Genomic DNA, 13871 nt, shown 5'->3' with positions numbered 1-13871 from the left:
TGACAGTACCCTTAAGGAACTTATCTAGATGTGTGGTGAGCACTTTAAACCCCCAAGTGCTTCACAGAAATTTATAAAGTAGAGCCGTGAAAATAAAAAATCTTTTTTTTCCTCAAAAATGATTTTTAGCCTGCAATTTTTTATTTTCTCAAGGGTAAAAGGAGACATTGGACCACAAAATCTGTTGACCAGTTTGTCCTGAGTACGATGATACCCCATATGTGGGGGGGGGGGGGGGCACTGTTTGGGCACCAATCGGGGCTCGGAAGGGATGGAGCGCCGCTTGGAATGCAGACGACTTTGATGGGATGGTCTGCGGGCGTCATGTTGTATTTGCAGAGCTCCTGATGTACCTAAACAGTAGAAACCCCCCACAAGTGACCCCATTTTGGAAACTAGACCCCCCAAAGAGCTTATCTAGATGTGTGGTGAGCACTATGAACCCCTAACTGCTTCACACAAGTTTATAATGTAGAGCCATGAAAATAAAAATCATATTTTTTTCCACAAAAATGATCTTTTCACCCCCAAATTTTTACTTTCACAAGGGTAACAGGAGAAATTGGACCCCAAAATTTATTGTGCAATTTATGCTGAGTAGGCTGATACCCCAAATGTGGGGGTAAACCACTGTTTGGGCGCATGGCAGAGCTCGGAAGGGAAGGAGTGCCGTTTTGGAATGCAGACTTTGATAGAATGGTCTGCGGGCGTTATGTTGCGTTTGCAGAGCCCCTGATGTACCTAAACAGTAGAAACCCCCCACAAGTGACCCCATTTTGGAAACTAGACCCCGCAAGGACCTTATCTAGATGTGTGGTGAGAACTTTGACTGCCCAAGTGCTGAAAATAAAAAATATTTTTTTTTCCACAAAAAAAGATTTTTTAGCCCCCAAGTTTTTTTTATTTTCACAAGGGTAACAGGAGAAATTGGACCCCAAAAGTTGTTGTCCAATTTATCCCGAGTACGCTGATGCCCCATATGCGGGGGTAAACCACTGTTTGGGCGCACGGCAGAGCTCAGAAGGGAGGGAGCACCATTTGACTTTTTGAGCGCAAAATTGGCTGTAGCGTTTGGAGACCCCCTGATGTACCTAAACAGTGGAAACCCCCCAATTGTAACTCCAACCCTAACCCCAACACACCCCTAACCCTAATCCCAACCCGATCCATAATCCTAATCACAACCCTAACGATAATCACAACCCTAACCCCAAAACAACCCTAATCCCAACCCTAACCATAACCCTAATCAGAACCCTAAATCCAACACACCCCTAATCCTAATCTCAACCCTAACCTCAAACCTAACCCTAATCCCAATACACCCCTAACCCTAATCCCAACCCTAACCTTAACCCTAATCCCAAACCTAACCCTAATCCCAAATGTAACCCTAATGCCAACCCTAATCCAAACCCTAATCCCAACATCTAACCCTAACTTTAGCCCCAACCCTAACCCTAACTTTAGCCCCAACCCTAACTCTAGCTCTAACCCTAAATTTAGCCCCAACCCTAACCCTAACTTTAGCCCCAACTCTAACCCTAACCCTAACTTTAGCCCCAACCCTAACCCTAAATTTAGCCCCAACCCTAAATTTAGCCCCAACCCTAACCCTAAATTTAGCCCCAACCCTAACCCTAATTTTAGCCACAACTCTAACCCTAACCCTAATTTTAGCCCCAACTCCTCTAGCTGCCGGCCGGCAGATCATGGTGGGCGCACTGCGCATGCGCCCGCCATTTTCTTTGCGGATAAAGAAGCCAGCGGGCAGGAGGGGATGCAGGAGGACCCAGGGACACCGGTAAGTATAACAGGGTCCCCGAATCCCCCTATTTCTGTGTCCTCTGATGTGCGATCACATCAGAGGACACAGAATTACACATCGCTTTTTTTTTTTTTGCGGTCGCCGGTAAACAGTTAATTACCGGCGATCGCAAAACAGGGGTCGATAATACCGACCCCGATCATGTTCTTTGGGGTCTCGGCTACCCCCGGCAGCCGAGACCCCAAAGATCTTCCGGGTGCCGGCAGGCGGGCACTCTACACATGCGCCCGCCATTTTTTGGCCGGAACAAGATGGCGGTGCCCATCGGGAGCCACGAGGAGCACCGGGGGAGACAGGTGAGTATTGGGGGGCGATCGGGGACCCCATTTCTCTGTCCTCTGATGTGCGATCACATCAGAGGACAGAGAAATTAAATGGGAAATCGCGTTTGTTTGTTTTTTTGCGACCGCCGGTAAACGGTTAAATACCAGCGATCGCAACCCGGGGGTCGGTAAAAAAAAAACCTGAATCATGTTCTCTGGGGTCTCGGCTACCCCCGGTAACCGAGACCCCAGAGAACATCCGACTCTGGGGGGCGCTATTCACTTTTTCTACAGCGCCGTTAACGGCGCTGTGGTTTAAGTGCCCTTAACTGCCGCCGTTAAAAGGCGTATCGGCGGTCGTTAAGGGGCTATATAACTAACTTTACATGGGAAAAAAGGAAGGTTAAATCTTTGTTAAAACTAGAGATGTCTCATTAAGACGAATGTTTTTACAACTGAAGCTAGCCTAGTGATTGTCTGATCGACGCACATCAACCTTCTATTGCTGGGGAGAATTATACGGCCATATAGTTTCCCTACAGTGGCCACTACAGGAGAAATGTAGTATTACATGCTAGCCATTCCATTGAATGGCCGCCAATGTAATGCATAGATGGACTACCAGAACAAGAGCCAATATTATTAGCTAAAGTGGGGATCCCAAGAATACCTCATCTCTTAAATCAAGAAGCCCTAATAGGCCAATACGGTTAACCCCTTTACCACTAGCTGGCATCCTGTCACTGGAAATCATGTAGAGCACCTATGTGTTATTGTGAGTTTTTGCTTTAGGCTTTGCTCACATCTGCATTCTGATTTCATCAGTGGTTGCACAGTAGACACCAATGGACCCTAGAATCCCTCAGGTTAAAAAGTTTGGCCATGACTGAGATATTGATGGTCTATCCTTAGAATTGGTCATTTATATTAGATCGGTTAGAGACCTGGCACCCCCACTAATCAACTGATTGCAGGTCCCATGACAGCCGGAAGTAAGCATCATATGGAGCCAGCACATCACACCTCGGTTCATTATGCAGTGGTCATTCTTCGGTACGGCAGATCAGATCATATTGACATCAATGGTGGCTACGCTTTATTACTCAAAAATGGACAGAGCTGTGGTGTCTCAGGTCTATACACTGTTTTCTTCTGGCCACCATTGGACTAGCAAATAGCTGAAAGTGGACATTCCAGGTGGTGATCCTCTACCGATATGAAACTGATGACATATCCTAAGCATAGGCCACCTAGTCCTCGATAACCAATTTGAGCCACGGTGTTTCTTATTTTAACCAGAAAAAAAAAATAGAACTACTATTCTCCCAGTCAAAAACAATGGAATCTTTTTTGGAGATGGAGCCTCCGACACAGATGTGAACTAAGCCTTAGGAAAAGTCATGAGCAGGTGCAATAATATTCACAATTGTGTGGTGAGCCAACCAATGCATAAATCCCCCCAAAAAACCTTGGACGGCCCGTCTTCATAACTTCTACCACACCTGCTCATTTGGCTGTTCTATCTGCATGGAGGAGTTATGTGGATCCCGGATTATGTGTCCATCATTAGATAACACATCTCTGTGAAAAGCCAATTACACACAAATCTGAAAGGTTCAGTTTGGGTAAGAATTAGCTGAGATAAACTCAAATACCAAGATGAAGAACATTTGTTTTTATGGATGTTCCTTATTTCCACCAACAATTAAGGTTTTAGCTTTCACATGGAATTAGCCTTTAATGCGCGATGACGTTTAGCAAGTTTTGGCAATGGAGTCATTGGCATTGGTTTCTGTTGAGCAATCAGAGCTCCATTACATGGCTTATTAACAACTTTGTATTTGGAACGAATATGTTCAGAAATTCCAGGAAATGCATTCTCATAGTTTCTTCTTTCCAATTAACTGGCTGTAAAAATGCAAAACATTAATCAAGTGAAGAAAAAAAAAAAGAACAAACTATATAGTTGGCGGCGATTCACAAAAGAATGTTATGCCACATCTGTAGCCTGGAAGTCTGGTGTTCATGATGATGACGCCTTTTCTCAAAGTTTCTCAATCCTTTCCTCAAGTGTTGAGTTTATAAGGAGATTATAAAGCTAAAACAATTGTTACTGTGATTGTTTATATGTTCAATATGGTTCTACTTCCTCTATGGGTTTCTGTAAGAAAAGATCCATTTTGCAGTTTTGACCTGTTTAAACCAAGTCCTCAAAATTAGAGAAAGAGTCAGAAGTGATCCTTCCTTCCAGTTCACTATTACCTGTATCAGTGATGCCACAGGCTGTCGGAAAATATGCCAGAGAGACAAATATTGGAAACTAGTGAAGTATACCATACAAAAGCTTCGTAATATGGGACCAACTAGAGCATAATCAGTAGAGCATAATCAGACGTCAGATATTGGAAACAGAAATCATAAAGAAATACAGGCTTGTCAAAGTTTGAAAATCTTCAGGAAGAAAATTGTGTAATATACAGTACATAATATGGACAAAAGTACTGGGACACCTAGAATTACACTACAGGAGCTTTTATGATATTGTGGTCTAAATCCATAGGAATTAATATGGAGTTGTTTTCTGCTTTGCAGATATAACAGCTCCCGCTCTTCTCTAAAGGTTTTTTTTTACATGATTTTGGAGGTGTCTGTGCAAATTTTTGTCCCTTCAACCAGAAGAGCATTTGTGGGGTCAAACGCTGATGTTGGGGAGAGGCCAAGCTCATAATCTCAGTTCTAGTTCATCCCATGGTGTTTGATGAGGTTGGGGTCTGGGCTATGTTCTTCCACCCCAAACTCCTCCAACCATGGACCTTGGTTTGTGCACTGGGTACAGTCCTGCTGGAAACAAAAAAAGGGCTGGAAGCTACAATTCTCCAAGATGTCTGGTGCTGAACTATGAAGATTTACAGTGGGGAAAAAAGTATTTAATCAGCGACCAATTGTGCAAGTTCTCCCACTTAAAAAGATGAGAGAGGCCTGTAATCGACATCATAGGTAGACCACAACTATGAGAGTCAAAATGAGAAAACAAATCCAGAAAATCACCTTGTCTGATTTGGTAAGATTTGTATAAGTATTTGGTCACCTAAAAACATGCAAGATTTCTGGCTCTCACAGACCAGTAACTTCTTCTTTAAGAGGCTCCTCTGTCCTCCACTCATTACCTAGAATAAAATATATCAAAGGAAATGCTTAAAGGTGGCAAGGAAATCTGCAAAATTATTTGTGAAATTAAAATAAGATGAATAAATGAATATAGAGTAATAGCCTTGCGACCAAGAAGCCGGACCAAAGTACTGATAAGTGGACAGTCGGGAATTTGGAAAAACAAAAAGCGGGAACCACAGAAAAATCGACCATAAAGTCCTGTATATTGTAATGTGAAAACACAATCATTTATTAATTGAGCACCGAGTAAGGTGTGTATAAATGCACACTGAAATAATAGTAATAAATTGTGAAATTAAAACCTAAGTAGAAAGTGACTTACAGTGGCAATAAAGATCCCTGGCACCTGGATGGCATCCTCCCTAACACGCGTTTCGGCATGCTGCCTTCGTCAGAAACAAAACCTTGGCCTCTAGGACCATATTTGATATTTGTGGAATTCAGGAAGTTTGTCGTTTATCAAATGAGGTTGATGACGAGATGGGAATAGTAATGAAGATGAGAGGGAGCTGGGGAATTTTGCCCAAGATCCAAGCAGTGCTTTAAGATTTTTCACCCTTGGAAAGAGGTTGTCCCATCAATAAAGAAGGATCCAATGCTTCAAGTCACCGTTTACTAGCCAAGGACAGTTCAGCCGAACATTCATGTGTTCTCAGTAGGTAGAGAGGAGTAAGCCACTGTCTCAGCCCCAGGAACAATAGGATCAGGCATGTTGAAATCCAACTGCCTAATCCTTATCTCCTTCAAGGTCAGGAGAAATTTAGGAGGCCTTCATACACACTAGATGGTCAGCTGGTTTCCTCAGAAATATACTGTACAACTAATGTGTATGGCCAACTTACAATAAGCCCGTCAGCAACTTTTAGCGATGTTAAGGTGTCGCCATAATGGCGCTGTTATACAGATTGAATTGATACCTTTAGTGAAGAAATCCATTTTATGATTGTTCAAATTTAGGAACACAGGAGTGGAGCGGTGGGTAGGGTCTTCGGGTCATGACCCGGCCTTTCTGCCTGCCTCTGGTGTCTGTATGACAACTCACTGTTTTGTGAACGACCTACTTCCTGTTTAAAAATTTGCGTTGGCGCTGTTCTTGTGCATGTGCAATAAAATGACGCCGGCGGCAGCGCATGTGCAGAGTGAAGTCTTGGCTCAATGACGTTCTTTAGAGATTTAATTGAGCGAAGATCTAAATCTGTGCTTGAACCGCCACTGCCATCATTTAAAAAAAAAATGCCAGGAGATCAATCTGAGCATTTGCCGTCCTCGGCAAGTACGGTGCTGGAGTGAAAACATGAGGCAGGTCACTCACAAAGCAGTAACCTGTGATAGAAACATCACAGGCATACAGAGGGTCCGGGCCAGGAGCCGAGGAAACTACCCACAGTCTGGCCCCTGTGCATCTAATGCTAATTACCCAAAAACTACAAATGCAGATTAAAGAACAACCACAAAGCGGATTTAAACTTGACATTGCCCTTTTGTTTTATAATATTTGTTGGCACTATTTAATAGTGATATAATCACCATAATAATACATCAATGGGGGGGTCCGAAGCCCAGGAACAGGGCTCTGCAGACCTCAGTCTTGAATGGCATGCATTGTCAGTCTCTGCTCCAATAATTTTCTTAGGGACTGACAAAAAAAGCAAGTACAGAGTTGGGATAGTTCTTGCAGTTTCATTAACAACTAATGGAGCAGCGTCAGAGCATGCACAACAAAAAAGGCAAGTACAGAGTTGGGATAGTTCCTGCAGTTTCAGTAACAACTAATGGAGAAGCATCAGAGCATGCACAACAAAAAAGGCAAGTACAGAGTTGGGATAGTTCCTGCAGTTTCAGTAACAACTAATGGAGCAGAGTCAGAGCATGCATACCTCCACTCCAGCTCTGTAGAGCCATGATCTTGGGATTGCTGTGCGTCCAAGCAGTCAGATCCTCAGCGATCAGTAAGTCGTACCCTATCTTATAGATTTTAGCATTTCCCCTTTAAATAATCATGCGCTGATCTGGAGTTACTGTACGTCATATTATATCTTATATAAATGATGCTGGATGGGTGTAATCGGGGGAGACGGTTACAGCTAACACTTCTCATTTTTCCTCTCCAATGGGGAAAAGTGCATTCATTATTTAGATAAATTATTCCTTTTTTTTGGTCCTACAGATATGGATGAATGCCGACAGAGACCAAGTCCTTGTACTAATGGGCGATGTGAAAATACGGTGGGCAGTTATCGCTGCGCCTGCTCAGCTGGTTTCAGAACTAACCCACAAGGCACTGAGTGTACAGGTCAGATACAACCTTCGGTCTGAGTATTGTAAGATTGTGCTTACTGCATGTGTTGGGGGACACTCGCTTAGCAACGGGATTCAGTCACACAGGCACGTTTTTTTTTAATACAGATACAGTCCATGCGGTTTATTATAGCATCATAAACCGGGTTATGCACAGTTCGTTATAAACTCCATAGAACACAACAGGCACCAACGGGTGACATTAAGTTGCAGCTTTGACTCGGATATTTCATATACGGCTTTATCTCACAGTTCAGACACTACACCCGTCAGCCCTCCTTGACTAGTTCCCGGGGTTGTCCGTACGCCGTATCAATGTCCGTGTCATATAGCGCACCCGACATTGGTTCGCCGTCTCTAAACACGCTGGACCTCACTTCATCCAGTTATGGTGGCAGACCGCACAGTTCATCACTATCCATGAAACACAACAAGTACCAGTAGTCTGTTCCACTGGCAGATACTTCTCTGCCGTTATGATAGCCCTCCTTCCTGGGTGTTACCTTTCTGGAGCTCCTGCTCCACACGCTGACCTCCTGTCAGTCCTCTCTCTCTCAGGGAAGCTGCCTTATGGGGTTCACCAAGTTGCCTGGCAGGCACACATCAGTTAGTCAAGAGCCACCGAAGGTCGGTAGCTTCCCCAACACAGACCGTCCAGGTCCACGGTCTCAGGTGCTCCAGGAAGACTCCACTCACAGGAGCTTCCAACACAGACCGTCCAGGACCACAGTCTCACTGTGCACTATCAGGACGTCCATCCCACCTGGGACCGTCCACCACACTGGCATGTGCTCTTCAGGACTCCTACTCCCAGGACTTCCAACACAGGCTACTCAGTACGCTATTCAGGACAACCGACCCTACAGGGGACCGTCCAACACACAGGCATGTGACTTGTCCGGATGCTATTAAGGACGTCTGTCCAACACCCCAGGCCACCAGGTCCAAAGCCCCATCACGTGCTCTTCAGGGAGACGACACTCCCAACACATAGGCTCTCCAGGACCTTCCAGCATAGACCATAAAGGTCCACACTCAGACACCATGTGACCCACACCCTGGTCACATTATGAAGCTGTAACCACTCCCACAGGTGGGAGTGTGTGTGTGGTTAGTTCGACCCGCCCATCTCTCATAACTAGCCCAGTAAGTCTCCTTTCACAACTATGCAAACACTTGTGGGACTACAGGACCCAGAACAACAACATTACTTCAGACTTACCGCGCAGACTCCCTCTGCGACACATATCGGCCACTTACAATATTGCCAGTCACTGTTTCACCACCATTATAACCACAGATATGCCTCTATGCATATCCCGAGGAGCACACACAGCGCCCCCTAGCTGCCACAGGGGTCACTGCATCACAGTATACAGAACCATACTGCATATTCTGCAGGCAGATGATCGTTACATATACAGAATTGTGCCCATTCATGATCTACTTATTACTGAAAAAACAACGAGAGAGCGGGGCTCTGGAACCTCGAGAATGGACAATGCTCAACCTAAACGCCACTCATTGTCTATGGGACTGCCGGATAAAAGCGGAGCACAGTGCCCTGGCAGTCCCATAGACAATGAATGGAGAGAATTTCTAGCATGATCGCCTCTTCTCCACTCGCTCTTAAATGAATAGGAGATAACTTTGTTTTTTTGGAATAACCCCAATGTAATTCTCCCTTTAAGTTGCTGATATTTCTAACTTGCGATTGCCCTTTACAGATATTGATGAATGTAACAGTGGACAACAACTTTGTTCCAATGGACGATGCGAAAATACTCCCGGCAGTTACCGATGTGTCTGTCCATCAGGGTTTAGCCTTAATGCACAGGGCAACACGTGTGTAGGTAATGTATGGCTAGTGTATGGTAATAATGGTTAATGAGACATCATGGGCCACAACAAGATGACAGCTTGGTGCTCTCAGACTCCGAACCAATGGCAGCAGCTTACCTGCAAAATCGCAGTTTAAAAATGGCGCCCATCGCATGTCACTGCGTCATTTTAGCCCATTGCAACTGACATGAATGTATTGAATATCTTGCATTACTTATCATTTACTGATCCTAAGTGATCTAACAAAAAGAAAAATCGGAGTGACAAAATCCACCAGAGAATAATGAAATCAGAAAAAGTTTATTTATATAAACAATTACATATATGGCACTGTAAAATTGTATATAACACCATAAAAACACAGGACATCAGCTGTATTGAAGCAAAACTCAGATGCAGCACCACATGCGGACCGACCAGACACCAAGGTAAGAAACTAAAATTAAATTAAAGTGCTCGTGCAATCAATATAATTTCTTTAAGTGCTACTACCAGGGATAGCCATAGAGAATTAACACAGAGTCATAGTGACCACTAGTGCCAGACGACACTAACAATACCCTCCCATGGCATGCATAATAATGTAAGACTAAGTGATTATTTCTAACCCATATCTTGTCAGGTCGGCCGCACGTGTACCCCTACGCGCGTTTCGCGTGGGCTTCGTCAGGGGGGCTGTGATGGTGTGAGTCCGTCCTTATCTCCCCTTTTATAAGGACTCCCCGTCCAGCTGTAGGGGATCTCACTAAACGGCGCATGTCTTCTGCACGCAGGACCCGGAAATCGCGTCCCAACGAAGGCGCCAAGATGGCGGTGCGGGTCACCGGGAACACCGGGTGACGTCACTGACCCGCACGCGTCATCAACTGGCGCCAAGGCGACGCGCCGGCAATTCCTGTGCAGTTGACATGCGCACAAGAGATCTCTAAGTAAGTGTATCACATGAACGCTACAGCGGATCAAACTATATTTCTATTGCATCCTAACACATATTGTGCAAATACCGCAGTGATTAAAAACCAGGGGAAAATAAAAGAAAATTAATCACATGTCCCCTCTATAACTAAGAAATCTATAATGTACCTATAATGTGACAACACACTAATACATATGCGCAAAGTGCTACAATCATATACAATGTATCATAATGATAATAAATTAAGTGCAATACAATATAATAATAAATACAACCATAGTGATATAACAACAGTGATCAAGAACATAGGATGCTGATATAATTATTGATCTTGTATTGTCCACTGCAGAATTCCATCTTAGGTGGTAAACCAATTTATTATCCCATCACGGAGAGCCCATAAGGGAGAAGTTCAGATATGCTTGTTGACAAACGAATAACTTACTAAAATGAAAAAGGACATAAAAACACACACATTAAAAATCCAAAATTATTATAAAAAGGAGGAAAAGCTTAATTGCTCATTTAAACCCGCCGGGGCTAATGTTCCCAAGACAGTGATCCAACGACATTCTTTTGGTGTAAGAAGTCGTATCGCATCACCGCCTCTCACCCCCATGTGAACTCGGTCAATCCCACAAATTCTAAGACTAGCCGGATTGCAATTGTGTTTTAATTTAAAATGTCTTGGCAATGACTTAAGGATTTCCACATCCTCTATGTCATGGGCAGCCCTTATATCCCTCACGTGCTCTCGTGTACGCACACGTAGCTCCCGTGAGGTCAGCCCTACATATACCTTATTACAACCACATCTCGCGTAGTATACTACATGGGTTGTTGTACAGGTAATATATTCATTAATGTTAAAACTTTTTTGGCCGTCCCCTGACACAAAGGATGTTGCTCGAACATGGTTCCTGCACGCAAGGCAACTCTGGCATGGAAAGAATCCTCTCCTCTTTTTGTCACTACCAAACAAACTAGGTGGTTTAGTAACATAATGACTTTTCACAAGCATATCCTTAAGATTGCGGCTTCTCCGAGCCGTCATCAATGGTTCTGCCGACAATTCCCTACCCAAGGTAGAATCTGTCATTAATACTGGCCAATGTTTTTGGAGAATAGTTCTCATGGTTCCCCATTGTTGGTTCAATGTAGAAATAAACCTTACTCCTGAATTACTTGATTTCTCCTTATTTTGTGGACAGAGAAGTTGTCCCCTCTCAGATCTCTTCGCTCTTGAATACCCTCTTTTTATACTGCGTCCACTATAACCTCGGGCCCTAAACCTGTGCCCAAGGTCCAAAGCCTGCACCTCAAATAGCTCATCCGAAGAACATATCCTTCGGGCCCGTAGAAATTGCCCTACTGGAATTGCCTTAATTGTCGAGTCCAGGTGTGCAGATGATGCATGCAATAATGATTTGACTGATGTTTTTTTGCGGTATAAATCCATCATGATCAAACCATCCTTCTGCACCCTGAGCTCGATATCCAAAAAGGCAATTCTTTCTTGATGATGATTATACGTAAGTTTGATATTGTAATCATTGCGATTCAACCCCACCATGAAATCATGAAGCTCATCAACCGTACCATGCCAGATAAACAGGATATCATCTATATATCTGAACCACCCTGCTACCTGGGGAACGGCGTGCGCATCGCCGCAAAACAAACCCCTCTCCCAGTAACCTAGGAAGAGATTTGCATACGACGGCGCACACGCCGCCCCCATGGCGGTACCCCGTGTTTGAAGAAAAAAACGATCTTTAAAAGTAAAAAAATTATGGGTGAGGATGAATCGCAATAAGTCCAATATCAATTCTCTTAGATCTGCATCCATGTTGCTCGACTCTAGATAAAATTCTGTGGCCCTCATACCATCATCATGACAAATGCTGGTGTACAACGCCTCAACGTCTGCTACTACAAGGTGCATGTCTGATTCAAGAGATAGACCATCCAAACGCCTCAGGACGTCCGTGGTGTCCCTGACATAGGAGGGCAGCGTCTCCACTTGAGGTTTAAGGTAATGCTCTATGAATTTACATATTGGGTCGCAAAGCCCTCCTATGCCAGACACAATCGGACGCCCTGGGGGTGATATTGGGTCTTTGTGGACCTTGGGCAACAGGTAAAATGTAGGTACTACAGGGCATTTAACCACAAGTCCATCCAGGATTTTTTTGGAAATTATCCCTCTCTCCAGTGCAATCTCCAAAATTGACATGAGGGCACTACTGAATGAGGCAAGTGGATTGGCTGGCAATTGAATGTACGTGTCCTTATTCCAAAGTTGTTTAAAAGCCTCCTTTTCGTATTTTTGTACAGGCCAAATCACCACATTCCCCCCCTTATCAGCTGCTTTGATAACAATATCATCAATTTGATTCAACTCATTCAGCGCTTTCCGCTGTTCACGAGTGAGATTGTCTTTTCTAGTATTATTTTCAATCTTTTTAAAATCCTCAGTTACTAAACGTGTAAATATCTCAACCTGAGGACAGCTTGATAAGGGGGGGAACGTGGTGGACCTCGAAGTAATTGGAGGCAAGGACATACCTCTAACACCCGTCTCAGATTCTCTTTCCAGCTCTTCCAATACCTTTAAGGCCTCTTGTTCAGTTGTCATGTCATCCACCGTAACAGGCGATTTTTAATGTAACTTTTTTAAGACCAATTTTCGAGAAAACAAATGCAAGTCCTTCACTGCAGTAAAAAAATTAAAATTATTACACGGAGAGAAGGATAATCCAAGTTCAAGAACCTCAATCTGGGCCTTAGTAAGGACATGTGAAGACAGATTCATTACCTTAAGCATGTTTGTTCTTGCTTTTTTATCAGTGGGCGGAGATGAGGGGGTCTTACGCTTCTGATTATATCTAAAGCCCCCCGAGCGGTGACCTCTTTGAAATTCCTTTCTGTCCCACACAGGCTTGGTATGATCTACATTTTGGGGTCTTTCATCAATAGAAGAAACTGATGAGAAAGAGACAGATCTTGTCCTTGACTGTGATCTCGACCCCTGGCCATTCTTACTCCATTTATAAACCCGACCATTCTGTAGGTCTGCCAGGTCACGTTGATATTTTTTAGTCTTATTAGATACAATCTCCTTCTCCCATTTTTGTGATTCTCCATCAAGCTCATTTTTATATTTCAACACTTCCTCAGGAGTAAGTTGTCTATTCATCTCATCCTGGATATTTTTAAGATCACAATCTATTTCATCCATTTTTGTTTGATTGGATACAGTTAATAATTCCATAAACCTTTTTGAGCATGATGAAGGGGAGATAGGGATGGACCCACACCATCACAGCCCCCCTGACGAAGCCTGGCGAAACGCGCGTAGGGGTACACGTGCGGCCGACCTGACAAGATATGGGTAAGAAATAATCACTTAGTCTTACATTATTATGCATGCCATGGGAGGGTATTGTTAGTGTCATCTGGCACTAGTAGTCACTATGGCTCTGTGTTAATTCTCTATGACTATCCCTGGTAGTAGCACTTAAAGAAATTATATTGATTGCACGAGCACTTT

At 43.8% G+C, this 13871-nt stretch overlaps 1 protein-coding gene across 2 annotated transcripts in view; it reads left to right on the top strand.

Annotated features, from left to right (window-relative positions):
- Positions 1-13871, top strand: part of LTBP4 (latent transforming growth factor beta binding protein 4) — a 273052-nt gene that overhangs the window by 217607 nt on the left and 41574 nt on the right. For both annotated transcript variants that reach the window (XM_077285558.1, XM_077285559.1), the window contains exons 15-16: positions 7430-7555; positions 9288-9413. In XM_077285558.1, coding sequence (XP_077141673.1) covers positions 7430-7555; positions 9288-9413 — 252 coding nt within the window. The remainder of the gene's footprint in view (positions 1-7429; positions 7556-9287; positions 9414-13871) is intronic.

Source organism: Ranitomeya variabilis, chromosome 2, assembly GCF_051348905.1.
Source record: "Ranitomeya variabilis isolate aRanVar5 chromosome 2, aRanVar5.hap1, whole genome shotgun sequence".
In the NCBI taxonomy this organism is placed as follows: domain Eukaryota; kingdom Metazoa; phylum Chordata; class Amphibia; order Anura; family Dendrobatidae; genus Ranitomeya; species Ranitomeya variabilis.
Note: the sequence above shows the minus strand (reverse complement) of the source record. Positions and strands in the feature narration are given on the sequence as shown.